The following is a 27,813-nucleotide window of genomic DNA, read 5'->3' as shown; positions in this document are numbered from 1 at the left end:
ACAATATTCTTCTTATTTTTCTCGTTGTTGTTGTTGTTATTATTGTGTTTATTTCGAATGTGTAAATAAGGAAACTAAACGAACGATCATAAAGAAATAATAACAGAAAATGCAAAAATTATTAATATTTGCACAAGTCCCTCCAAGGAAAAGTGAAAAGACATGCACAGAAAGAGCTGCAGCCGGATGTTTCGGTTACAGCTCAAAGCAGTAGGTTTGTCCCACGGCGGCTTCTGTACCTGCTCCACAGAGTCAGGAAGTAGTTACAGCAAATTTCATTCATTGTATACAATTCATGCTTATGCCCTCATAATACTTAATTATTACATTTCAAAATGCGCAGAAGACCTGAAACTCAGTCGTCAAGAAGTGAACCTGCCAACGCTAATAAAAAGGTAACTGAGAAGGGGAAACCTATAAAGCTGCTGCTCATAGCCACATGTGACTGTCCCGTTGGCTAACATTTCCTGACATGTTAAGTTGCATTCGAGCCTGAAGTCGCGATCAAAGAATCCGAGGGGACGTTTTTTTTTCTTTCTTGTTATTCGTGCGTTTGCAGGACAACTGGTGCATGGAAACTATAACAAGCAGCTGTCCTTAATTACTTACTTTACAATTTGCTATTGTGTATCTTTAGGATTATTTGGGCATATGGGAGTAAGTGTTCAGGTGCACGAACATATATCTGTGTGCATATGCCTTTAGTTTTTCTTCTTTCCTCTCTTTGTATATCAGTTAGGGCTAATTTTGTGCATTGCACTGATGCTGTCCACGCTTTGTTCAAGAAAAACTTGAAAAATAGTATAAAAGTATGAAAAAAACTGTTGACTTACTCAGTTTTAATTTAACTAATCAATAAGAGGTCTTTCAGTTGTGCATGTGTCTTTTATATTGAAATAACAAGATTGTGCAATAAATTTAGGCCAAAAAAAGAAATATTGCATTTTTCAGGACGTGACCTGACTGCAGAAGTAATAGTAAAACTGTGTAGTTTATAACAGTGGTTTGGATTTAATAGCTTTAAATACATTACTGAAGCAAAGTTAATGTGGAAGTTAACATGAAATTTTACTTCTTTATCAATTAGGATGCAGATCAAAGACCTCACAGCCAGACTGAAGCTAAAGGCAGAGTGTCATGCAGCTCTGTGCTCGTAAACATTGGGAAGTGTTTACTTTTAATCGTCATCATCCCTCCCTTCCTCAACTACGCGTCGCTGCAGAGAGAAGGACAGGTGCTCTTGCCCAAAGGTAGTATACGTCAGCTGGTTGGTGAAGTTCTCAGAGCCAAATGAGAAGCGCCCATCAAAGCCAAGTCTAATATTTCTTTCTATTTACATCCAGATGGCCAGATTATTGATGTCGGTTTGGGTCAGAAGATGCATCTTTTGTGTAAAGGAAAAGGAAAACCAGTTGGTAATGAACAGCTTTGCACTTTTTCTCCCACATAGTTCTATGTCTGGCTTCTTTGTGTCTTTCACCTGAGCTCCCCCAACATGTCTGTGTCTGCAGTCATACTGGACGCTCCGACTGGAATGTCTTCCGACATTTGGTTTCACGTCCAAGAGGATGTTGCAACACTGACCAAGGTGAGGAACACTGAATTAAATGTGCGTGTGAGTGTAAAAATTGTGTTATGATGCGACCCACTGTGGTGAGCTTCCTCTTGGAGTTGGCTGCTGCTAGCGCTGCCATGTTGTCTGCTGTCAGGGTCATGTAGGGACAGCCCTTGCAGTAGCTCTGTCACATCCTCTCTGCTCAACAAGGACTCAGCACAGCAGAAAGTTGAGGCTGACAGCCTGCCCCATGTTGTTTGTCTGAAACGTGACCCAAATTAGGTCACAGGCTTGTTGGGGAAGAGCCCGGTTACATCTGAACAACTAAATCGCATAAGCAGCAACGAGAACAAAGTGTACCTTTGACACCTGTATCTGTATCTGTTCAGCGCTACTCGGACATCATGCATGTTTAACGGGCTTACACAGGATACGTTCTGGCTTTAAATTGAGAGCAGCTTGCACGTACAGTATGTAGATCATGGTGTTAAATCTTAAACCTTCTCCTGTGTTGTCCTTGTTGTCACACTGCTCAGGTTTGTACTTATGACAGAATGGGACTGGGCTTCAGCAAGCGGCTTATGCAGAATGAGACGACAGGAACAGAAAAAGTTTGGATGATGTCAACAACTGGACGGTGAGTGGTACTTTAGCAGGCTGTCGCTGTAATGAATTATATATATAATGTGATATAATGATGTATATCTGGCAACACATTCTTCAGTCATCCATGCTGCTGTACGCAAAGTCTCCACTATAGAAACAACGTCCCTGTTCATGTATTTTTGTACCAATTTGCTTTGTGAATGAGTCATCTGCAGGGCCATCTCCTCATGTTTCTCTTGTTGCTGAGTTTGTAAAATCAATGTGTGGAAATGTAAGGACATGTAGTGAAAGCCACATGAACTGCGGTGTAGAGTGTGGCGCAGGTGAATCTGGGTTCAGTTTACTGCCGTTTGCAGGAAGCAAGCTATCTACTGAGTAGCTTTCATTGTCTGACACCGGCCGGGTTAAGTAGCACCTCTTCAGTTTCCATGGTGACCTACTGTAATGTTTGTGTCACTTTCAGGACATCGTGGCTTAACACCACACGAAAGAAAATGATGCGGGAGTGTGCCAGGGCCTCACGTAGGAGGAGCTGTAATAGCGCGCCACATTTGTTGTAATCATAAACAGAGGCTCTTGATGAAGGATGAATGATCCAGTCTATATGCATGTGTAACATCAAAGCCAAATAAGTTTTGAATTTGTTCATTTTCTGTAATCACTTGTCCGCTAGAGGGTCACGAAGGGGCTGCAGCCTATTACAGCTTGTTTTCCAATCAGGCAAGCATCATTTCCATTCATCATTACATTAGTTCTTTGGCACATTGCTACAGTATTTAATAGGCTTCCCGTCATTGTTACTGTCAACATATTATGTTTAATTATCTCTGTTTGCAGGATTTTACAATTTATAGCTGGCTTTCTGTATTTTCTTGTATTTCTGCATTTACAAACCCTTTTCTCTATTTCTTTTATACTATTTCTGTTCCGTCTTTGTTGTCTTTTTGACGCTATTTTCTCAAATCTCATTCATGCATTATACATTTGAAGATGTTTGCTTTGTTTGCTATATATCTGGGAGTGCAGTTGATTACCACAGTTGTTGCAAATTAATTTCTTGTTGGTTAACCTACAGTCTTGCCACCTTCTCTTTTCAGTTGAAAAAAAAAAAGAAAAAACATAACGCGGTGCAACATAACATGAAAGAGACAAAACAAATGAAACTGAGGCAAAACTAATCATATTTTAAATCCAAAATCAAGAATAAATGAGAAAGTATTGGGACAAGAATAATTAATTTATTATATTATTTAGACCAAACTTTATAAATATTTGCTAGGTAGTAATTGGTTTCTGCACAATTCAAAATAGTCATTAATCCTTCCGATTAAACAATCATGGCAAGCCTAATTTTGTTTCCAAAAAGGAGAAACGTAAGAAGCCAAAACTACACTGTCATTACACTACAGTGCAATAACAAACCTCAAATTCAGTTGTTGTGCTATAGGAGACTTAATACTCCCACAGGGAGTCAGTATTTCCTTGATCAAGTGGCTATTCAGGGTTTCTCATTAATGCTCTGGCCAGAGACTGATGTGTGTGCGATGGCCTCTGCTGGCCACGCCCCAGGCCTGCCCTGGCTCGTCTCTGACATGGAAATGTCTTCGTCAAGCCTTAAATCTGCCTAAGGGATGAGCAGGCATGGCTTGCTGACGGTCAGCAGTCTAGTTTACCTTGGCATCTGGCCCAGAAAGCGGCCGGCTGCCTGTTTGAGATGCAAGCAATCAATTTCCCAGAATTCAATATCTGAAGGAGTTTGATGGCTACCTAACCTCAACCCTGTGAGTCTTGTGAAATCTCTTCATTTCGGCGTGACGCCTCAGCTTTGATTTATTAGCACAACAAACCCAGGACAGCAGATGGCTCTCAAAGAGGCGCTGCTGCACCTCATGTAATGATGATGCTCCCCCTGATGATATAAGTTTGCCGGTGATTGGTTTTCCTGTGATGCTTTGCTGTGGAGGGAAGCCAGCAGTACCCTCGTTTATGCTGTCATCTGGGTTTCAGCAGGCCTGTTTATTTTTGGTGCCGCATCTGAAAAGTGATTAAATCGAAAACTATAAATACTCCTGACCGGACTTACTGAGCTCATTCAGTTGTTAACAGTCAAAGTTCAAAATGGCCTTTCTTAGTTGAGTTTTGCTTCTTTATAATGCCTCTCGATTACTATTAATAAACCCATTATCGAACAGATTAGAGATTAATGACATTAATGATTGTTGCTTGTTGTGTTCATCTGTCATGTTAGTCGCCCTAGTGCCTCCTAGCTGAATAAATAAACTCCCTGGCCCAGTTTGCAGCGTGTCCTGGTTTTAGTACAGAGACTGATGAGTGCCGCTGTCTTCCAGGATGGTGGATGATCTGCACCGACTCCTGGAGGCTGCCGGGGTGGCAAAGCCCTTCATCCTGGTGGGCTCTGAGCTCGGCGCGCTCAACGGCAGGTTCTACAGCCACATTCATGATGTGTAAGTATAATACAGTGGGAGTAGAGACATGGGGACTACTGCTTATCCAGAAGGAAACATGTTTAATGTGTTCTGTGGTGTTACTTTGGCAGAAGAAAGAAAACTTTACTAGAAAGGGGAAAGATGTTCTGTAATATTACAAATATCCCAGCACCACCCCATGTGAGCTCAGCTAGTTAGCAGTTATGAAGCATCATCCGTCACTGTCCAAGTACTGTTCCGATTCAAAGCATGCATCTGACCAAGTACTGTCCGAATGCCCAGATTACTCGTCCTTCTCTTTTTATCAAGGATGCATCTGATGTAACTTGTTTCGACATGGTATGATCGGTTAACCTAAAATGCATTTTGTGGTATGCTGCTGTTCCGATTACAGAATGACCGTCCTTCGTCCTCCCGTCCTCCCGTCCTCCCAAAGTCCGTACTTCAAAACCTAATTTGCCATTGTGCGATTTTCCGGACTTCTCTTTATGTTTATCCTACCAACCACTACAATGAATTCCTCATATGTGCGCACACACGTGCCAAAAATGGCGATTCTGATTGATAAACACCAGAAGTAGAGAAAGCAAAGAAAGTAGAGAAAACATGGAGCATATTTTGTGCTTTTAATGTCTCTATTAAAGATACACAACATTAAAACTAGTGACCATCAGGTTACAGTGCAATGTTCTGCTGGGAAACTATTGGTCCAACCATGTTTATGTGGATGTAACATTAACCCAAACTTTGTTACTGACCAGGCACCTAAACCTCACAGCGATATGTTCTTACATATTGGAAAAATGGTAAGACAATGCTAAGACTAGGAGCAATCTGCCAGCTGCCGCTTTGTGTGACTCTGGTAGTAAATTGTTTTTAGCATCCAAGTAGAGACAGGAATTTCAACTGCTGTCATTTCTTTCTTTTGCCCTGTATTGTCGGTAGCTTCACTTTAGCTGTTTTAAAACTGGGGGAAAAAAAAGCATCTGAATCACTGAGATTAGACAAAGACTTGATCCGCTGCTTCTTTAGTCTCACGTGCCGGCAGCTGTGAACGTTATGCATGCGTATGAAGATATGTAGGTGTGTGTTTGTGTACACTTTTTGTAGCTTTTATAATTGATTTTCTTCCGCAGACGTTGCAGCATGCGTTGTATTTTCTTTGAGAGCAAAGATAAAATGAAAAACTAAGCAGTGGGTCTGGAACCATGGGGCCAGGAGAAGATCAACGTACATCTATTGTTTTTTTTTTGCACAATTAACACAGCATTTGCAAAACTAAAATACTGCCACGTGCCTCTCTTTCTTTACCGTGTGTTTCACTGGTAAAGTTTACTGAAGGACATGGGTATTACTTATACTTTACTTTCCTATTTGTGACTGATTGAGCTACTAGTGTTAGCTAGCGCCAAGAAAGGTGGGTAGTGGAAGTTTTACAATTTGAACTTGAATCAGTTGAGTCTTTTCAATATATGGACTATTTTTTTTTATTACACCTTCATACATATGCCAATAAGTACAGTTACATTCAAACCAAAGCACATTTGAGTTTTAGCTTATTATCAGGATTATATGTGTGGGTTGTGCACGCATGAAAGTCACATGACTTGGGGCTGTTAAAAAAACCCCAATACGTACCTAATAAATCTAATTAGTTTAGGTTAACCTGGTTAGTTCCCTGTTTTTCACCATTACTCCGTAACAATTTATCTCAACAAAATGTAGCCTCCAGGGCACTGTAGGGAATTAGCTCGATACAAAATTAGCACCACCACAAGAGCAAAAAAATGTTGCTGACCCCAATACACAGTCCACAATGTTCATTCACAAGTCTGTTTGTCCCAGACATTTGCTGTGGGTTCATTATTAAAAATAAAAATCATTTCCTGAAAGTGAAGATTTTACCAAACACTACTCAGAGGCTCAAATACAGCAGCGGTTACTGAAGATTCACTCAGCACTGGTGGCTACAAAAGGAACACGTCACACCAAAAAAAGGGAACGAATTGTGATATGATCAGCTTCAACCTTCAAGTGTCGTCACCATCAACACATCTTTAATAAAAATTAAACCTTTACTAGTATTTGCAAAATTGCTCAGTAGCATACGGTATCCAGGCCATCTCAAACGCACACTTTATCAAATATATTTCACAATCCGTTCCCATCATCCCCCATAACTCACCCATCCCAGAGACAACGCGGTGATTAACGTGACAAGTAGCCCGCACCAGGGTTGAAAGATTTAGTATTTAATCAGGTGCAATGTTGCCGCTGTTGTGGGAGAGAAGTAAGTAGTGGTGAGTGGATGGCACCTAGCTCGATGGAAATATTGCCTCTGGGTCTGGTGGGTGTGTGGTCATCTGTTTGTAGGAACGCGCGACAGACAAATCTGCCGAAAGACACGTGGGATGACGGCATCCATCTCACACTCATTACATCCCAGGTCGGAAGGGTAAAGGCTGGACAAGGGTGGTCAATGAGTCTTACTTCATATGAGTGAGTGCGTGTCCTCTCTTTGTCCTCAGGCAAGTGTCCAACCTGGTGCTGATTGATCCCATCCCAGAGGACGTTTTTGAAGAGGACCAGTGGAAGGAGTACTGGTGAGTTTATGGGAGGTTTATAGGGAGTGGGGATCTGAGGATGAAGGGTAAGAGGAGAGAAGGTGGAGAGATGCTGTTGAAGAGGAAAAAGTCGTGAGGAATAGGATGGGGAAAAGGGAATGGGAATGGCAAAGAAGATTGAGAAAAGAGGAGCGAGGAAGAAGATAAGGAGCTCTGAGGGGCAGAGAGGAGCGAGTGGGAGGCAGGGAAGTGGAGAAGAAAGGAGGGAAAGAAAAAGAGGATTACTGTAGAAAGAGGTGAATGGAGGTAGAGATGCAAGCGTGTTTCACCAGTCAATCTCCAGCCCCCTTCTCTTATTGGCTTTCATGGTGAGAACAGTTGATTATCTTTTTTGGGTGGGGCTCATTAGCATGATTAATCGGAGGCCAAAGAAACTCATTAACTGATCGCACTCTTTTAGCGCGAAACAGATGAGGGGAGAGCGAGAGTTGTGGTGGTGGTCGGCTCTGAGTGGCAGAAAGTGTAATAACACCACTTTAATCCTCCAGGCAAGATATATGTCAAGTGGTAGTCATTGTCACAGCATATATCTCATTATGCTTTAATTATCATACACGGGGGCATGGGGGGTTGCTATTAACGATAACTGAGAGCCTATTGGGAGAAGTGTCACTTATGCAACTAACAATACTTTGGACTGTTTACAAGTAAGGGACGTCGCTCCTAATCATTAAAAGGTATTTCTCCGCTGTACAGATTATGATTAATCAGTTGTATAATTTAGCGAGCCACGCAGAGATTTAAGATGTCAATGAGAGCCCAGCAGCGAAGGCTACGTAACAAAGACATCTCTTGGGCAAGTCTTTAGTGCGGATTTTCTTTTCCAGTTGGGTTTTGAGTGAGAAAATCTCTTCAGTGTCTGCCTGTGAATGATTACATTTAATTGTACAGTAATAAATTGTACAGCGCAGTAGAAAACAAGACTTGACACATTATTAAATATTATAAATGCCTGGAAAGCTGCTAGCATAGCTGATGATTTCTCATGTCAACACTATTCATTTGGGAAGCTGTCTGTGGGCGAGTGGCGGGGTACACTCTGAACAGGCTGCAGGTCCATCACGAGGCAGACAACCCTCACACTCGCACCTACTCCAATTCCAGACTCAACCAATTAACCTAACGAGCATGTCTTTGGACGGTGGGTATTATGTTAACATAATACAAATGAGCATAAATAATAAAAAATACATTATTTTTATATAATGGAGCTCGTTTTCAGGATTCATTTTCAGTGGTTTTAAATTTCAATTTTGAATCTGAACGAGCGCTGTGAAGAGATTAAGATATTTAATCGCGATTAATCGCATCGTTTTCAGTCAGTAACTGGTGCACCAATTATATTCTTAATTACATAATTCATAAGGTAACTCTGACCCTTGAACAGTCTGACACCATACTCATTTGCTAGTGCTTTCAAGTGCAAAAATCAAATCAAAACTTCTTCTGGGGTCTTCAGTGTTTTTCAGACCAAGGGGAATTGAATAGGCTCTCGGGCCAATTGTGGGGAACCTGACAGCGTGTAATATGCGGCCTTGTGATTGGCTCAGCAACGAAAGGGGCAGGGCCTACTGTGTATAGGAGGCTTAGATTGACAGGTGTCGGCTAGTGTAGTGCTCTGTGTGAGGCTGTTGACAGCTCCTGTATCTGAATGAATGAAGTCCTGACTGAAAGATGATGTCTTCTGCCTCAATTTATCCCTTTAGTAAAATTTGCTGGATTCATGTTAATGTGTATTTAAAGAAATTTAAACTTGTGTGAGAAATTTGTGGGTAAAAATAAAAAAAATAATATATATGTATATATGAAAATGTTGAATAAACCAAAGATTTTGCGATCCCCCCTAGGGACCTATGTTCTAAAGCTTTTGAGTAGTAAGTCAAAGCATTCCACGTATCGGTGCTTTGTTCTTCTACTGTATCCCAAAAACCATATTGCGATTCACATAGCATATTATATTGTCCAATGTCATCCAGAATCTTTTTTTTCCCACTACAGATACTACACTGTAGTAGATACTTTTATAGTTCTGTCCGCCAATATTAGCTCAACGCTTATATAAGCACGAGTCAAGTCAGATAAGAAATGGATCCCTGAAAATGACCTAATTTGTACGTGACTCAAAGTGGAGCAGCACCATTTATCAGGGGTATGTGTCCAATTATCCTCTGATTAATACGCATTCATTTCACTGAGTACATGATAGTGCAGCCCCAATCCAATTACTCTGTGGAGAAGCAGTGTAGAAATGAAATGAACCAAAGACTTGCATTTAAAAAAAAAAAAAAAAAAATGAAAACAATTTTATCATCTGAGCTTGATTTCCACGGAAGAGTAAAAATAGAAGCAGGGAATGGGATATACAGCATGAAGACAGAGGATATGCGGCACAGCTCCTCTCGCCACAGCACCCATTCTTCAGCTTGTTTTTCTCCTTTTCTTTTCCTATTTTTTTTTTCTTTCTTCTCCAAGGTTGCTTGTTTGCGCTTATTTCTCCCTCTTAGATACGGGTTTATTAGCTGTCAGGGGTCTTACAGTATTTGGTACACCAGATAAGTAATGCAGAAGGGAACAAGGCTGCACCTGAGCAGGATTGTGGGGAGACCGTATCGGCTTTGCACTGGGACCCGAGGATTTACACATCAAAGACCAGCTCATTAACAGAGGCTCACTCCCAAAATTAGTTCTGCTACATCCTACTAAACGAATCACCGCCATCTCTTGAGAATGTTGTGTGTACGCGCGTGTCGGTGTGTAGGCGTTTTGCTTGTGCACACTTGTTGTAAAGGGTCAGCTTACTTATTTGGGATTTTCCTCCGCAGACGCGCGGCTTGCGTCTCATTTTCTCGCGAGCATAGATAATGCCGCCTGATGAAAAATCGGGCTTTGGGCCCGGCATCAGAGATTAGGAGAAACCCCTGTGTACGTCTGGACAAATTGCTTTTAGGTTGGAAGCCAGTGACCAGTTGCCAGTTGCTTTTCAATGTCGGTTTCATGGGTATGAGCATCGTGATATTTCTTATATTTAAACATTACTCCTCACTGTGTTTATACACCACCCCTTTAGTCTGTTTTCTTTGTCTCATAGTTGTGACCTACATGGTCAAATTGTGGTCAATAATATAATCGTTTTACACCACACCTTCAGCTACAATACCAATAAAAAGGTCCCTGTGTTCCAGTTCATCCCAAAGGTGTTTGATGAGGTTGAGGTCGGGTCAAGTTCTGCTACAGTAAACGTGGAAACCTGATACAGAGCCGTCCTCGTATTGAAGCAGCAAAAGACCTGGTCTGAAGATTCAATTCAATTTTATTTATTTAGTGTCAATAACAATACATATTGTCTCCAGACGCTTTACAAAATACGATCTGAAACCCCCGGAGCAAGTCTGAAGGTGGCGGTGGCAAGGAAAAACTATTGTTTAACAGGAAGAAACCCATTAGACAGAAAAGAGAGAAGATAGGAGATACTAGCAACATACATCTGTCATAGCTACATACATACGAAGAAAGCGTACATGTAGAATCAGAGGGTGATACAAATGCAAGATATAGCTCATGATGTTACACGACAGTTTGAGAATATAAGCGGAATAATAGGCAGGTTGGAGATTTGTTCATTCAGGTGGGAGCGGGTAACTGCAGACCATGAAGACTGGGCAGGTTGATGAGACCACGACAACAGATGTACCTTAGGGAGCTCCTCAGGGTAGAAACGCACAACTCCAGACCATAGACACTCACAAGAAGGTGGAGGAGGGGAGAGGGACGCACAGCAGTTAACATGCTATACAATATACTGCATGACTGAGAAGTCATGTAGTATAGAATAGAGAAGAAATTAGATACTAAGGGATGTTCAGCTGTTATGTCTTAAAATGCACTGGTGTAATGAATCAATTATAGAAATGTGAATTTGATCGTTGTTTTGATGTTATCTCTCGGAAAAACATTGTTGGTCCAAAAAAATAAAAAGAACAGATGACGTCCGGGTTACTTATATCATGACACATGACATGTGAACAACACTAAGAGCTATCAGGTTGCTGTCATCACAGCAAACAGCAGCACATGCGTGACCGTTAAGCTGGATGTCCGTGTTAGCTGTGTTTTTTTGTGTGTCAGTAACGACTTTGAAAAGTTGAGTGAAAGCGATTTTTGAGATTTTACTCTGTGGCCATGCTGACCAGCCCTACCGCTGCTACTGCTGGTTCAAACCCAGCATGTCCAGCTGCTGCTACGCATTAAACGTTCCCCAACCCTTAGGGTACGGAGTGGCTCTGGATGTTAAGTCACGAGCCGAGCCAGGTTCTCGTAGATGCTTGTTGCTTTTCCCAATCTCTCCCCACATTGTCCTGGCACCGCTGGCCCAAAAACTAATTTAAAAAGTCGTTGTGCGGCGAACGAGCTGCAGGAATTTATTCATTTTATTCTGAAGCGGGCATCTATGAAAAATGAAATGTGTTTGTGGTTAGGAGTGCTGTTCTTCAGTAAAAATTGATCTATGAAACAAGATGTGCCCATATTTTCGATGGCTGTCAGTGGATCAGTTTAAATCAAGCTAAGAATTTATTTTTCCCTGCACGTTGCCACATAGATAACCATTATATCCCTAACAGCTCTGCTCGAATGGTTGAGCTGCATGCTTGGTGTGAGTGTCTGTATCAAAAAATACTCAAGGGTGATATGACTATCAGGCTGTTTGCATGTTCTACATAATGCATCATGGTCAGGTTATTGTTAATGATAACCAAAAGAATTACACCAATAATATTTTCCTCTAGAATTTAAAAGTAGGAATCTACCTGTGCGTACACATTCAGATGTGTGTGTTTGTCTATCCCTGTTTATCTTCAGCTGACTATGTGTGCGTGGAGTATAAAACTAATTTAGCCCCTGGGGAACGAATTTGCTCCGAGACCTGAAACGATAGGGAATGCTCTCATCTAATGGGATGGTCCATACGATTTAATGAATGCTGACTGGTTGGCAAACCCTCCTTTTTAATGTACAGTTACTGGGTTTAGTGCAACTCGGTTCTCAGGGGAGAACCACTTAAAATTTTCCATTCCCTCCCTCTGCATCTCAGTTCTTGTTTAGTGTTAGTCATGGAGTTATTTTTTTCTACTTATTTATTTGAATAATTTGAGTTTGATGCTGAGAGCATGTGGTTAGTTTCTTTTTTCACATAATGTATGAATACTCTGTCAAAGCCGGGACAGAAGCCTGATTGAGTTGTGAGTCCCAAAATGAAAATGACACTTGGTTCCCCATTCATCGTTTCACCTCTTTTAATATTTTTAGCAACGCCTTCTCAAAGACGTGCACGCAATCATGATGACGGAGACATATAAACATGCACATACTATACATGCACTGATCAGCCACAAAATTAAAACCACTGACAGATTAAGTAAATAACACTGACCATCTTGTGACAATTCAGTGTCCTGCTGGGAACCTTTTGGACCTGGCATTTGTCACCCACCTAGACCAGACCTGACACCCCCGCCCCATACAAATGACACTCTTTGATAGCAGCAGCCACCCCGAGCAGAAGGCAGCCTGACACAGACACCCACACAAAAATGGTTTAGGAGCAACCAAATTCACTAGATGCCAAACTGATCAAGTGTTAGTGGGATGATGAGGGAGTCCGGGAGGAGTCGCAGCATTGAAGGGAGGAGGTGGAGGTAAAATTGGTGTGGAATTACTCTGTTGCTCTCTTGAATTAGAGGAGAAGACGGCTCCATCCTTTCTCTTTTTATTTCCTCCCTCTGAGAATCCAGAGAGGATCCGACATCTGCTTCTCAATGAAAACAGCTTCTTTATTGATGTGTTTAATCAACCCGATTAACAGGAAGTGTAGCATATTTGCTACATTAGACTGAGTCTTCATACCTCATATTATCAAATATGACCCAGGAGGTTTATAATGTAATGTGTCTCAGACAGTTTGTCTAATTTAATCTAACAGATTCTTTGAAATAATAAACTCGAATTTTAAAATATGGATTGATTTACTCCATATTAGTGGAATGTTTTGATATTTAGTGTCCTTCCTTCCTTGTTTACTTCAGGGTTTAATTCCCTACTTCCTTCTTTACCTCTTCCTTTACTTCCGAGTTCACTTTCTCACTTCCAGGTTTACTTCGTTGTTTACTTCCTTATTTCTTGGTTGACTTTCTTGTTTACTTCCTTACTTGTTTAAGTCCGGGTTTACCCCCTTGTTAACTTCCAGGTTTACTTTCTTATTCCCTTGTTTGCTTCCTTCTTTACTTACTTTTTTACTTCCTTGTTTACTTCTGGCTTTCCTTCCTTCCTTCCTTCCTTCCTTCCTTCCTTACATCCTTCTTTCCTTCTATCCTACTTTACATCCTCCTTCAAGATCAAATCATACACACGCGCACACGCAACACAATGAACACAAGCACAAGACAAGGCCTTGTGTAAATAACACAGGGGGAGCTATTCTGTACTTATAGAGTCAGAACTACAGGTGCCGTGACCGGTTCGTGTCCAGTTTTGCAGCGATGTGGTTGACCCAAAAGAAACACGACTGTCGACCTCTTCTAAAAGCGTGCCACCAAACAGTTATTGTCCAATCACACACAGAAGTAATGGTCCGATAAGTCAATATGAGTAAAAAGTCCCAATTATGAGCTAGGAAGTCATATGATATAAAGGGTGAAACGTATGATAAAAAAAGGTTTTACTTTAAAGCATTCAACTGTAAAAAAAAATCAGTAACGTTGCTGTGTTTACTACACTACATAACTGCAGATTTCACAGCCATGTGTTCTATATATGCATGTCACACATACTCTATTATCTGCACAGCTCTTCCATATGACAGACAGCGTATGGCTGTCACTTTGACTGACGACCAATCACAGTCTTCCAACTGTTGCATGTGCTTTGATTTAGAAGCCAGATGGGGTTTAATATGCGGGACAAGACGAGGGTTTCTGTTCTTCTGCACGCCCCCTTTTAGCGGATAAATCTACAGGCTTAAGTTCATTTTCTGTCCTCTCCAAGTTTCAGTCACACTCCTGTTTTTACAGCAGTTCATTTAATACTTTCAGTGGCATTATGTAATCTCTGAGCTCCCTTTCTTCTCTGTCTCCTCTGCCTTCAGTGGTAAACAGTAGCAGCCAGTGATGACATATCTACTCTCCCCCCTCAGAGACTTTCCTGCTTTCACCATGAGCTGCGTTCAATAACCCAGTGGAGCACGGCAACCTGCTCTAAACCCCTCCAGGGATCCTTGGCTGAGATTGGCAGCAATCACTCGACCACAGGCTGATGGATTGAGAAGGGGAAATGGAGGGAGGGACAAAGAAAAGGGGGGAAAAGTTGGGACAGCAGAAAGTGAAATGAAGCAATAAGAGAAGCCGGAGTCTGGCAAAAACATGACAAGGGCTATTTACTGGTTTTAAAGGCGAGTTAAATTGTGAACCATTCCTGTTAGAAACGTATCTAATTAGTGAACTTTGATCAGTTTTGAATAGATGATATTCAAAATATAGATGTATGGAAATATGCTTGATGTAAGTCAGGACATCAAATGCACACGTTTCTACTTACATACATGGCTCTGGATGTTTTGCTGTATCAGCGTGTGTGCATCATGATTCACACTGTGCTTCTTTAACGGCTCCCAATGTCTTGGCTTCCTCCCTCGACCCACTCCTGACTCAGCTGCTCCCCGATCCTCCTCCCGCTATCCCCCTAACCCCTAGACGAGTCAGGAATGCCAATTAATTGTAATTAGAACCACTGTATGCGTAACTATTGTTTTTACGCTCCACTAATGAAGCAGGGCTGCTGTGGCCCCTGTGTATTTACCCTATTGTAATCTATAGTATTGATGTAGGGAAGGAGGCTGGAAAATTCTGAGCATGGCCTGACATTGACTGTAGTGCAAGAGTGACACCTTGTGGTTGTGGTCGGTATTACACCTCTGGTCTTACAACTTGAAGACATTGGAGAACTGTTGTCAGTATCAAAGCAGATACTGTGCAGATACTGCACCCATGCTTGATTTTGTACCACATAGGAAATATTTTCGAGCAGAACTTGACAAAATTGACAACAACAAAATGAGATTTATTCATATCAGGAACTAATAAAAACATTAAAAACATTTGACACAAGAGTAGTACTTTGGCCTTCTCTTTGGTTAAGCCACACCCCTGTAAAGTTTTCTGACTGCATCTTGCACGGTTGTGAGTTGATAAAACACGCTGGTGGACATACAAGTAGCTGCCAAAATACTGAAATCCCCACTGCTGTAATTCCTACAACAGTAGACCATGGCTACGCACACAAACGCAAAGACTTATAAGTTGAATATTGAACACACAGGAGACTCTCCGCAGACAGCTGCAGAGTGAGTACATTATTCCGCACAAAGAAGCTCAAACGTCAAGATACACATTTGAGTAGACTGAAAGGACTTTAAATACATAATTATCAGATGAAAATGCAGAATGTAATGAGGCATTTAATGCCTCAGTAGGGGTCTATTTGTATGTGATTTATAACTTCCATTTATAGCTACTTTACAGCTCCCCTTGGCATAAATTTAAAATGAACTAGTGAAACTGAGTGCAATTAAAACAGAGAAAGATTCGAGGCGTAAATGTGCTTTTGACAATTAGAAGACACATTTTAAACGGTGATGTATTAGTATTTTCTTTTTATATCTTTGATACCGCAGCAACTCTGTCCCAAATTACGTTTGAATTTAAATACTACTGCACACGACAGGAGCATGCATTAACTCTGGTCTGTGCGCATGCTGCGGGCCCACGGCCAACGTTAATTGGTTAGTTTGTTTTATTGGGTCGGACTAAAATGGAAAGCTTTATCTTAGTTGTAACAATGCTGTTAAGACTGCACTCTTAAATCTGTTTCGCACACATTAATAAGCCAGGAAGGATGAAAATGTCATCCTGTGGATGTCTTGCACAATTTCTTCAATGAAGCACGACTGTACGACTCACAGTTCTACCTGTTGATGTGGTTCGTCTGTCGTCCTGTTTGAATGTTGGAAATTTATAATAATTTACACCTATCAGGCCTAACATTATGAACACCTACTGTTAAGCCTGATCGCTTTATGTTGTTAATTAAGTATACAGTAATTATTTTGGATACTTTAAGTAGCAGGTTTCTTATTTATCATTACGACAGTAGTAATTTTGGTTCCTACCTGATGGCATCACAGTCTCCATGTGTGCGTATAATGGAGAAATGAAAGTTTATACTGTCCCGGTGAAGACTCAAAACTGTAACGCGCATAAAGCCCACGGCTCAGAGAGTCTGGAAAACATTACATCAAGAAACCAAGGTTACACTTGCAACAAAGCAAGGGGCGGCCATTTTGCTTGGTTTGGTTTTGCTAGACCGACATCTGGGACCATGTTTTCCATACTGTAAACCTATTCTACGACTAGAGCCCTAATGCCAGAGCCTTCCCCAAAGGACAAATAGTTCAGACTTCAGTATCAGTTTTATTATAAGTTCCTACATTTTGGGTATTATGATTTATGTTGGGCTGTCTGTGCCGTCCTACCTCGTCACTTTAACCTTAGTTGACAGCAATTAAAGTGGTTTTACACACAGTGAAAAAGATCCAGTTAAAGGCCTCGTCATGCACCTGTCCACGTCCACATGCTCCTCCTTTCTCTAACGCTGTCTGGCAGCGTTCGGAGCGGCCGGTTTCTTAAGAATGTTCCTCGGGCGTAATAGTTAGCTGAGCCCTGTGTAATAGTCCATGTTTAAATGTTCGGTGCTCATTGTAATAGTTGGCAGGAGCTCGTGTAATAGTTGGTGTTTTGTGTGTGAGCAGGCTCTCAGGTAACAGAGGCCCTGCATATGAAATGAGATGGTAATGAGGAGGAGGAGGAGGAGGAGGATGAAGACGAGGTGGAGGGGCGCCTTATCACTACAGGGCCAAATTCCGACAGTGAATTGCGCAGTTGTAACAAAAGTAACAGAGCGTCCATTCAGCCTGCACTAATCCAGATGGGAAAGTCAAACAGCAGAAAGTCCATGGCACAAACTCATTTCATCACTTTATTAATTTAGATATTGCCTCCTCGCTCCTGTGGGGAGAAAAAAAAAAGAGCCCCTCTGAAATGACCAACATCGGTGAGGCGTTTTGCTCTACATGGTTCCCCCACTTCGTCTCCTCCCGTTATCTGTTTAATTCATCCCGCCAATCTTGGCTGTCTTTACCCACTAAATTTCCCTTTGACACGCATGCCTTGCTTCGCATAATCCTCACTCGGGGGCAGAATTAAAAATGGAAAAAAAAAAAAAAAGAGGAGGGAATAGGACAGGTGGCTGGAGAATCCTTGAAATAATGTTCAATGCCAGACCCAGGAATGATTTGAACAGATTCTAACTGGGAGGCTGATAGGGAGACGGAGAGAGAGAGTTCTTCCCTCCCTCCTTTATTTTTGGAAGCAAGGGGCAAGAAAAGGGTGACAGGTGGAAAATGTGCAAAGACTGAGAAGTCCCTTAAGAAGGAGGTCGAAGAGTCGGCTCTAAATTGTGGTGCCAGAATGACTTCAGGGGGGAAACTGTGGCAGGGAAGATGAAAATGTCAAAATGTCACTCTCCGGAGGTCTGATTTGAAAAGTTGTCTCTGTCTATTGAAGACTGGAAATTAGACCGGCCTACTTGTTTCTTTTACCCCCTCTGCCTGTATCCATTATTGACGTGAAGAGACGGTTAGTTCTACCGCGAATATGGCATATAGGTCACCTGTGCACAGCCGTTTGTGGCATTCAAATAAACCTGTTTGCATCGGCTGTATCTGACCAATAGGTGCTGGCTTGCTTTTCCAGAGCAGATCTGTCGAGCTGTAGTTCTTTGAGGCAACATAATTCACAACACCAGGTGAAATGGGTTATGTTTATGATGGTGGTTTGATCGGTATAATGGCAGCGAACCAGTGCTGAAGCCTCCCAGTTATAAAATAGTTTCCTGTGACGTCTGAGTATTAGTAGGTTTTAGTGCAGCAATCATTCGTCAACCAACTGACAAGTTCAGTTAAAAATAATCATGATAAATGATCATTTGTTTTCAGGCATTAATCAGCTTGAAAGTTTAAAACCATTCTAGCAGCTTTGTAAGGGTATACTAATAATGAGCATAGTGATGCTGATGGTTGAACAATAGTATGCAGACATGAGAACTTATGTATGTATCGCATGCTAACATCTGTTAATTAAGAGACAACAAATGCATAAAAATTTAATTATACTAATTAAAGTGCAAGATGAAACTACCAAAATTGGAGGCACTCAGGTATGCAAAGTTTTTGCATTCATTCATCCAAGTTCTTCAGTGGATTCTTGCATTATCTGCCTTATTAATAGAAGCGTAAATACTTCATCCTGGACCAAAGGTGGACCCATTTGCAGCCACAGCACAGCAAAAATACAATATTTATTGGCCCAGTCTCTTCAGTTGTGAGGATTTCTTTTATTTGATCGTAAATGGAACACTTTGGATTTGCACTGCTAATTGGGCAGAACAGAAGACCTTGGTCTTTGGATAAAATTTCACTATATGTGTTATTGTACATTGTGCAATTTATTGGCAAAATACTCAACTGAAAAAATGCTTATCCGTACCTCAAAAGACCTGTTTTTAAGCGTCTTTTATGTGCATAGGTGATTCACAGTTGTTTATCAGATGTAGAAGGCGATAGGAGGCAGCTGCTGTAAGCCTGGCCCAGATCAGGTTAAAACAGGGATGAGCGTGCCCTGATGCATGGGGAACAGATCTGCACAGTGCGCCGGCCGCGTGTAGGTTCAGCCTGCGCGGCGTGGCGCGGCGGTGACGGCAGCCGGCGCGCGGCACTATTGATTGGGCTCCACAGGCTGAGACCAGCCAATTCAGAGCACCAGTGAGCCGAGACCGATTGGGCCTCCTGAGTTACAAAACCCACTGCCCTTCTTCTCTCATCTGCCAAAAAAAGAGTATTTCTCATTCCACGGGCAAATGTTTCTTGAGGAGAAAGTTTCAGATTTGGGGGTTAAAAAAAAAAGAGGAATGCAAATATTATGTATGACTTTGCTTGAGCTGCTGTTTGTCGTTGCTGTAGCGCCCAAGCCTTACAGAAGTAAGACCAACTCAATCAGCTGAAGCTGACATTTCTTCTAAGATAAGGGTTAACTTGTCACATGGCTAAAATAATTTAAAAGGTTCGAGATTTCTCACCCAATTCTACAGTCTCACTTGGTGCCTTTTAGCATCTTTTAGCACATTATTTTGGATGCATGGCTCCAAACCTCCCTTCGTTGCTTTTACCTGCAGCATTGCACTGTTTTCTCTTAGAATCTGTGTTAAATGAACCATGTTTTGTTTTCCACCAGATGAACCATGCTAGCTAGTGGTGTGACAATTAGCAAGCTAAACAGGCTAAGGATATTCTGTAGTTCATTGCTTATTAATAGTTCTAGTTACATTAAATGTATCAAGTAATGCAAATTCAGAAAAGATACCGGTTAATAGAAAACATACTGATGTGTGAAATACTGTTTCTCCTAACTCCACTGTGCTTCATACACCAATCAGGCATAACATTATGACCACTGATGGGGGAATTAAATAACATCCATCATCTACTGGGAAACTTTTGGACCTGGCATCCATGTGGCTGTTACTTAGAGATGCGTCACCCACCTAGACCAGACCAGGCACTTCCACCCCATAGCACTGACACTCCTTGACAACATGAAAAATAGCATGAATTCACTAGATCCCAAACTGATCAGGTATTTGTGGGGTGATCCACAGAGGCCCCTTCCATCAACCCATAGGACCCAAACAAGGTACAAGGGAGGCCTACACAATATTAGGAAAGTGGCGCCTAATTGGTGCATACAGCTAGTTGTCTTTTTAAACCTAAGCGTGTGTTTAATGTATATACCTGTGTGTGTGTGTGTTTTATTTAATCTTTTTAGGTATGGCATGGTGCTTCCGTCGTTCCAAGCCATGCAGTTTTCAGCAGCTGCAGGACTGAGCCGCATGCTGCTTATCCTGGGGGCGATGGAACCGACCATTGTGGGCGAAAATGTCTTGGAGGATGTCGTCCAGCGCCAGGTCAGAATAGTGCACGGACACACAAGCATGTCGTCAATGCCGTAATTAAGTGTTGAGAATCAAAAAAAATTCTGTATGGTTATAAAGAATCAAAATATGCTTCTGATCCTCCGCTTAAACCGTTTCTTTAGACTAATTAAAACACAGAGGGAAAAGTGATGTGTTTCAGACATCTTTAATGACATTCCTCCCATCCCTCCTGTGCAGCCACAGGATGGTGCTAGTGCAAGAATAATCACTCCTCATCCTCAGCAGAGATACGAGCGGGTGGTGATTGCAGGTGCATTTGTCTTCACGGCGTCAGAGAATGTGACTTTGGCATGTGACACCCGGACGTCATTTTTAAATAAATGAAAAGTGAACCCGTTTCCTCGAGATGACACGGCGCCGCAAATGCGCCGCATCTTCTGATGCCTGCTATATTGTGAAAGCGCTGCCTTTTGACAGGTCGTACGGTTTGCGAGGAAGAGGCTGTTAATATTTAGCTACAAGCTTTTTGTTGTGTCTTGCAGATGAGGTTTTTCTACAGGGGAGGGGAGGGGGAGGTGGTTATTTTGTCCGTACTCAGATCTACTGGGAATCACACACGCGGTTGTGACACTTCTGCTTGTCATAAAGTCTTGTAGTAATTTTTTTGCTTCCTATTGAGAACATCCCAAGCAGGAAAGTGGTAATGGATTGTGATGATGAACAACAGCCAATGTCTTTAAAAACACTGGGGAAATGCCCTCTATGCACTGACACCGTCACGTTGGGTGCATTAGGGGTAGAGATGGGGATTATTGCAAGGAGGCTAATTTTCCTCTGTTTTTTTTTTTGTTGTTTGTTTATAGAAACAACTCACCCTTTAATGGTCTTCGTGAATGCTTAGTGACATTTATCTAACATTTTTTTTTTCCTGCATCTGTCTGTATGATGCGATGACGCCTGCTCGGGGACGAACGCAAACAGTTCGTTAAGACGCCTTGTTCTCTGCTGCCAGCCGCCCACGATTTGATGGCAGCAGTGATGAGGGACCCATTTCAGCTTTTCAAGTATTACAGTTGTTGCCAAGGAGATAAGGACATCATTGTGCTTGAATTCTCCAAGGACAGAAAAAGGTTTTGTAGACAGGGTAGTGAAGGTTATAATACACACTGCGCGCACGCACACACACTCGCCAGCATACCGAACTCAATAGAGCATGCAGTCCATTTCTCAAGGGCATGTTCTGTAACCACAGCTTAATTGAGCTGGAGCAGAATTGTTTGCTGCAGTGTTAACGGCACCAAAGCTATCTGCTCTCATCGCGTTCGCCTGCTAGATACTGTTAAAGGGGAATTATGCTCATTTCGAGTTTTCGCCGTCTATTCTGTGCCACGGCGAACTTTCCCAGCCAAGAGCTACGGAGTGAGATTTCAGATGAGATGTCATTGTTTCTGCTCAGAGCTGCTACGCCGGATGAGTTGGACTCTGCATTGGCTCCATTCAAACTGTCTCACTGCTCAAATCATTTCAGCTAATCTCCCTGTGTTTTACAAATCATGCCTAAAAATGTACATTTGGGATAGAATTAAAAGTTCCCTCACTCCATGTTTCTGTTGTAGCCCCGCACATGCAAACACCTGCAATTGGAGGAGAATTTATTTATTTTTTGCAGCCATCACATGTTCTCATACATTTTAAGACCTTGGAGAGTTGTTTGGTGCAATCTGCACCTTCACTGCTTGACTCCCTAAGTCTTGGTCCTCTAAGAATTTAGAGAAGGCCAAGAATTATAAATATGTTGAATTGTATATTGAATTACATTAGCTTAGTTAATACTTTTAGTTCTGGGTATGTTTAAGGTAGACCTACACCTAAAACTGTCAGTACTACAGGCGGTGGTGTGTGATTAGACCCTTGTGAAGGTCGTCTCAATAGTCAGGCCCACATTCCCAGGCCCAAATGGTCAGAACGACAACAAGCACAAAACATATCGTCCCGGTCAAAAAGAACTATCTTCATCCAAGAGAACAAAGTAACAGATCCCAGCTCCCGTTGAGTCCTGATCTCCACCTCACAGAGCTGGTCTGGGACTGCAGAGGAGGCCTGTAAAACGTACCTTGGTAAAAGACAATGTGTAAAAAAAAAAAGTCAAGAGTTGATGTTTGGTGCACGTTGTTTTAAGTGCTAAATAAATAGCATTGTGTATATGAATTGTTGTAGGGTAAAGGTCTTTTAATATGGAATTAAAAGCATTTGATATTTTATTGTTCTTATATATGCTTGTTATAACTGATCCATGTAGATTACTATACATGTTTATATGTGTGTGCATGTTTTGTTGTTTTTGAAGGTCACGTGATTGGTGGGTTCTGCTTTCTCTGTATCTGTTGCTTATAGAAATACCTACTAAGTAATCCTTCCCACCAGAGCAGTGCTGTAGACGAGCATTACTTTATGAATGAAAGTGCAGCTCAAGTAAGGTACAGCAAACCTAACGCCTCTATCAGCCATCTTCTGCCATTTTCTGCACTGATTGTGTAATTCACACTGTACACGGAAAATATTGTGTTGTTTGCGGTTACAGGGACATCACAAAGTATAAGCCCCTCTCCAGCAGGACGTCGGTGAGCGTGATCACTGGCGATTTGTTCGACGAGCAGATGCCGGAACACCTAAACCAAGTGAGTGTGTTTACTGTAGCCGTGCAACTTCGTGTCGCATCATTAAGTCTGTGACTGAACAATGCTCTAGTAACACGGAAATATCATATTCCCCCCTTGCACCAGATGGTAGCTAAGCTTCAAAAGAGGTTCCTGAAGGAATCCTATCCATCAGCCAATCACATTCACATAAAAGGAGCAGACCGGCGAATGATCTACAAGAAGCCATCTGCCATCAGCCAGCACCTGAGAAAGCTAGTCCACCAGCAACAAGCCAAACCGCAGAGCGAGTGACCCGTGGCCAAAATGTAACACCCCAGACATGGACAGAGTAATATTCGAATATGTTTTAAATATTCAGTAATCGTTTTTTTTTTTCCCTTTCTCTGCAGCAATCTGCAGAGATTGTCTACATGTCTGCTAAGGTTCATCAGGAAGTCAATTTCAGAACCTATTTTTGTACAGCTCTGCTTTATTGGACACTTTTTAATTGAAGAAAACTGGAGGGTATTCGGTGTGATGAAATATTTTCTTAGATTCATCTTATCTCGCAAGTTGTTATTTCAGGCTCTTCACCTGATTGGACAGTGTCCAAAATTAATACATTATTCCTTATCAATGTAAAGGCCACACACACACACACACACACACACACACACACACACACACACACACACACACACACACACACACACACACACACACACCATTGCTCAACCCCCTTTTTTTTTTAATCTGGTGTAGTTCAGTCTTAATATGCTGCCATGTTATAGCCACAAGGAAAGGTATCTTCAGTTCCTCAATTTTTCTACAGACCTCTATTTCTTTTACCATTAAGGGCTGCATACAGATGAACATTTTTGAGAATTATTTCATACAGTTAGTATAGCATGTTTGTAACTGCACTGCTTATCCTCATGACCAAATGAAATGTTTCAATGGGTATACAGTAATGAGGGAGTAAAAAAAAAGACCAGAGAGCATAGATTATCCTGAGGATTTAAGTTTAATTATGACACCACATCAAAATAAAAATTTCCAACAGATCTGGAATTTAATTCCATCCATATACATGCATAGCAACAACGTTTTAAGAAACATTTTCTCCCTTAATCAGGACATTGGAATGATCATTTTACATCAGTATCCCCACTGACTTCCCACCCATCTTGTTCGTCGGCAATAAACGTAATTCTTGTACAACTTATTCTTTTTTTTTTTTTTCCCTATGGGGTTACAAATAATTATATGCACAGTCCCCATTTCATAATACTGCTTTCAGTAATGTTCCCTCATTTACAAAGTATTGCATTGAGAGCAAATTCCAAAAAGGGAGACCAAAGTGTATCATCAAACAGAAATACGAGTACTATACAAGAATGCTGCCATCCTCATGAAAACATCCACATCTGAGTTGAAGAAAAGAGACAGGGACAAACAGCCACATATGTATGCAAAGCCATGTGTATATGCCAAAATGTGAGATGCAGGGTTGGGCCTGTTTATCACTGCCAAAAGGGTGATTTTTAAGGCTAACAAGTCATTAGTAGCAAACTGCAAGTGACATTTTGGGCATATACAGAAACTGGTACAGCAAATAAGAATACACAAGTGCCTCAGTTGCTATTTTTGTGTCTAAAATGCATCTCATTTTTGTATTGTCTATTGTTTCATTGAGCCTACATTACAGTGTAAACAATATGTGTGCTACACAAGAATGACTATACAATAACATTACAAACAACTCTGATATAAATTTCATTTTGAATTTAAATTAAGATCACTACTTCTATTAATACTGATTGTAAAATAAATTAATGTGAAAGTGGCACCAATATTATTCTTGATTCATTTTCTTTTCTTTCTTTTTTTTTAACCAATGGTTTTGCATTTTTCAGTCTTAAAACAATGAAAGAAGAAGCTTCTCTTGATTGTCCACAAGCAGCGTTTAGCACTGCATGATGCACTATTCCAGACACAACAGTGTACCAAAACAAAGGAGAAAAAAGGAGTAAAAGTGGGGAGCGGAGAAGGGGCAAGGTGTGGGAAGGAGAAGAATATCATGTCTTGTTCTTCTCAACTTATTTTACATGCTCTGCAGCATGTGATGAACAGTAAAACTTCTTATGGGTAATAAAGTTTGACAGGTTGTTGAACTGGATATCACAGAGGCGGCAGTACTTGCCGCTTCCAGAGCCGTTCACGCCTTTATTGGCTGTGGGCGCCGCCTCCTCGTTTGGGGACTTGGAGGAAGGTGACATGTTCTCGTTGGAGTCGGACTGATTTTCGGTTGCCCACGTGGGTGAGGGATTGGGGGGTTGGCTGTCTGGCTGGGGCTGGTTCTCCTGCTGTGGTGGGGCTGTGCCCGAACGGTCTTCGGGCTTGTGCCCGCCATTAACAATGACCATGCCACGGTTTTTGGGCAGGAGGGGAAGGGGATCCTTGCCAGGGTGTGGGCAGCCATTAGCAGCAGGTTGTGGGACTTGCTCTCTGGTTGTTCCTGTCTCTCCTGCTCCAGCACCTCCAACTCCCCCATTGATGCTCTGCTCCTGTTCACCAGCCTCTCCCTGCATCACTGGTCCCCCAGTCACATAATCTGTTGGCTTTATCCCAAAATACGGTGATATTTGCTCCGGACCTTTCACCTTCTTTATTGCTCCAGGATAAAGGCAGTGGGGCAGAAACATATTCTTGTTATCATCTTTTGATGGGGCAAGCTGGGGCTCAGCGAAAGGCTTGAGCCCCGACACAGGGCCCAAGTGAGGGGGGAACATGCCGCCATTCTGCACCATCACCTTCCCATTGCCGTTCTTCTCGCATTTGCCTGGACTCTTATCGTAGACGTCATCTGGGTTGTTGTTGACTTCATTCTTCACCTCAGGAAACATGGGCGACTCCAGGCTGCCACTCTCATTGTGTTGTTGCTGCTGTTGTGGCTGTTGTTGTTGCTGAGCGGCAGCAGCAGCAGCTGCAGCAGCGGCAGCTGTTGCAGGGCAAAAGTTCTGTTTGTGCGCCAGGTAGTTCTCCACTTTGTTAAAACTTATCTTGCACACTGCACATTCGTGATAGTCCAGAAGTCTTTTGGGAGAGCTACATGTCTTGTCGGGGACCGGCGAACATTTTTTGCTGAGATCAATGGGAGCGTCCAGCTCCTGCTGCTCCACGGTATTGCATTTAGGAGCCAGAATAGGTTTAGTGACAGTCAGAGAGGCCTCCAGGTGTTTGGGTACCATACCTGGGAAGATATCACAGCGGGGGTGGAAGCGGTCTGCTAAGCTCTCTACAGCTTCCTGGGATGTACAAGGGTTCATAGGAGGAACCCCGAGGAAACCTGGCTGACCCATGGGAGGCCTCTGGTGGTCCTGATCGGGGAGACACATCTCGTACATCTTCCTGCGCTTGCGGGTCCTCATGGTTCTCTGCATGGAGGGTACCTTGTTGGTGGACATACGTTTCATTGGGGGATCATGACGAGTGGCACAGTAGTACTGCTTGTGGACCATGTAGGTCTCATGACGACTGAAGGTGATATTGCAAGCCTCGCAGGTTGTCTTGTTTGGATCATTGTCACTTTCCACCAAACCTGTGCTCGGGCTTTTCCCCTCCATCTGCTTGCCATTGAGCCTCTCCTCAGCCCCAGTCGGTGTTGAGACTTTCTTCACTTGTCCTGCTAGATCCTTATCAGGCCCTTTGGCCCCTGCATTGATCATGTCCAGAACATTGGAGTTCAGGCAAGCAGACTGCATGAGGTGACTGTCGGCCTCTGTAGGGTGGCAGCTGGCTAACATGCTAACAGAACTATGACCACTGTTAGGACTCACCGCCTCGGGGACCTTATCTGAGAGGGCGGAGAAGTCGGGGGATTTTGTCATGTGTTGCCAACGGCTGTTACAATAGTGCTTTTTGTGGACCAAATAGTTGTCCAAGTTGCTGAAGGTGATATTGCATTCAAAACAGGTGGCCCCCTTGGGCATAAGAGGACTGTAGATGACAGGTGGGTAGTTGTTCCCTCCATGGCGCAGCCTCCGGTGAACTAGCTCTGACATTTTAGCCAGAATCTCAGAAGCCTGCGGGACTACTGAAATGTCTTGGGAGAAAGCAAACTGAGACAAAAAGGGGCCCATGGGAAATGTAGGCATGTTATGCTGCACAGGGGAGGAGGCCAGTCGGGGGCTCGAAGGCTCAGACTTGATTCTAGTGTAGGAAAAACTGGCTTTGCTGCCTGGGTGGGCCTCTCCCTTCTGAGCAGACAGCATGGGCTTCTTCTCAGCCTTGTCAGCCTCTCCGTCTGTGCTGGTCTCCTTGTTGAGGGCCCCTTTGGGACTACCCAGCAGAGCATCCTTCCTGTTGGCCAGCTCAGTGCGGGCCTGCTGTTGCTGCTGCTGGAGGCTTTCCTCGGGTCCCCTGGGGGAATGCTCAGTGCCGTCGCCTTCCCTGTGAAGTTTGCTGCCGTGCCCATGTAAGTCCTGATGCTGTAAGAGTTCCCTGTGGCTCTGGAAGCTGATATGGCAGTGATTGCATCTGAAGGCCGCCTGTGACAGGTGAGACATGATGTGATGCTGGAATGTAATAAGAGAATCTGCCGTGTAGTTACAGATTGTGCATTTCAAGCTGGTGCCAGGAGGGAGGCTCTCTTCCATTTTGACACCTGTGAAGGAGATAAAAGGGAGAAATGCTCAGAATCTCGCCTCCCACCTCTCCTTTAGAGTTAACTGTAGAAACCATCAAACACTCATGCATTATGCCAAGTTTATTCCCCTCCACTAGATTTTTATTTTTGCTCAAGGATAAACTGTCAACTGAGCTAGCTGACAAGCGGTATATTTCTC

General features: G+C 42.5%; 2 protein-coding genes across 3 annotated transcripts in view; one reads left to right on the top strand and one right to left on the bottom strand.

Annotated features, from left to right (window-relative positions):
• The first annotated feature begins 237 nt into the window (after positions 1-237).
• On the top strand, positions 238-24,220 carry si:dkey-122a22.2. The gene is made up of 12 exons (XM_047598318.1): positions 238-395; positions 1,088-1,250; positions 1,344-1,415; positions 1,512-1,588; positions 2,092-2,192; positions 4,510-4,626; positions 7,137-7,211; positions 20,219-20,357; positions 22,722-22,804; positions 22,909-23,005; positions 23,111-23,292; positions 23,377-24,220. Exons 1-11 carry the CDS (start codon positions 336-338, stop codon positions 23,276-23,278), a joined length of 1,152 nt encoding a protein of 383 aa, XP_047454274.1. The 5' UTR covers positions 238-335; the 3' UTR covers positions 23,279-23,292; positions 23,377-24,220.
• zfpm2a (zinc finger protein, FOG family member 2a) overlaps positions 23,972-27,813 on the bottom strand; it is a 115,442-nt gene continuing 111,600 nt past the window's right edge. For both annotated transcript variants that reach the window (XM_047598316.1, XM_047598317.1), the window contains exon 8: positions 23,972-27,632. In XM_047598316.1, coding sequence (XP_047454272.1) covers positions 25,066-27,632 — 2,567 coding nt within the window. In that variant the 3' untranslated portion in view covers positions 23,972-25,065. The remainder of the gene's footprint in view (positions 27,633-27,813) is intronic.

The sequence above is a fragment of the Mugil cephalus genome, chromosome 11, assembly GCF_022458985.1.
Source record: "Mugil cephalus isolate CIBA_MC_2020 chromosome 11, CIBA_Mcephalus_1.1, whole genome shotgun sequence".
Lineage (NCBI taxonomy): Eukaryota > Metazoa > Chordata > Actinopteri > Mugiliformes > Mugilidae > Mugil > Mugil cephalus.
The sequence above is the reverse complement of the archived record's forward strand: the minus strand, read 5'-3'. Positions and strand labels throughout refer to the sequence as shown.

Coding starts and splice junctions, on each gene's coding strand:
- si:dkey-122a22.2 (XM_047598318.1), top strand. CDS start 336: ATGCGCAGAAGACCTGAAACTCAGTCGTCAAGAAGTGAACCTGCCAAC. Junction 2,193..4,509: donor ATGATGTCAACAACTGGACG/GTGAGTGGTACT, acceptor GCTGTCTTCCAG/GATGGTGGATGATCTGCACC. Junction 4,627..7,136: donor TACAGCCACATTCATGATGT/GTAAGTATAATA, acceptor CTTTGTCCTCAG/GCAAGTGTCCAACCTGGTGC.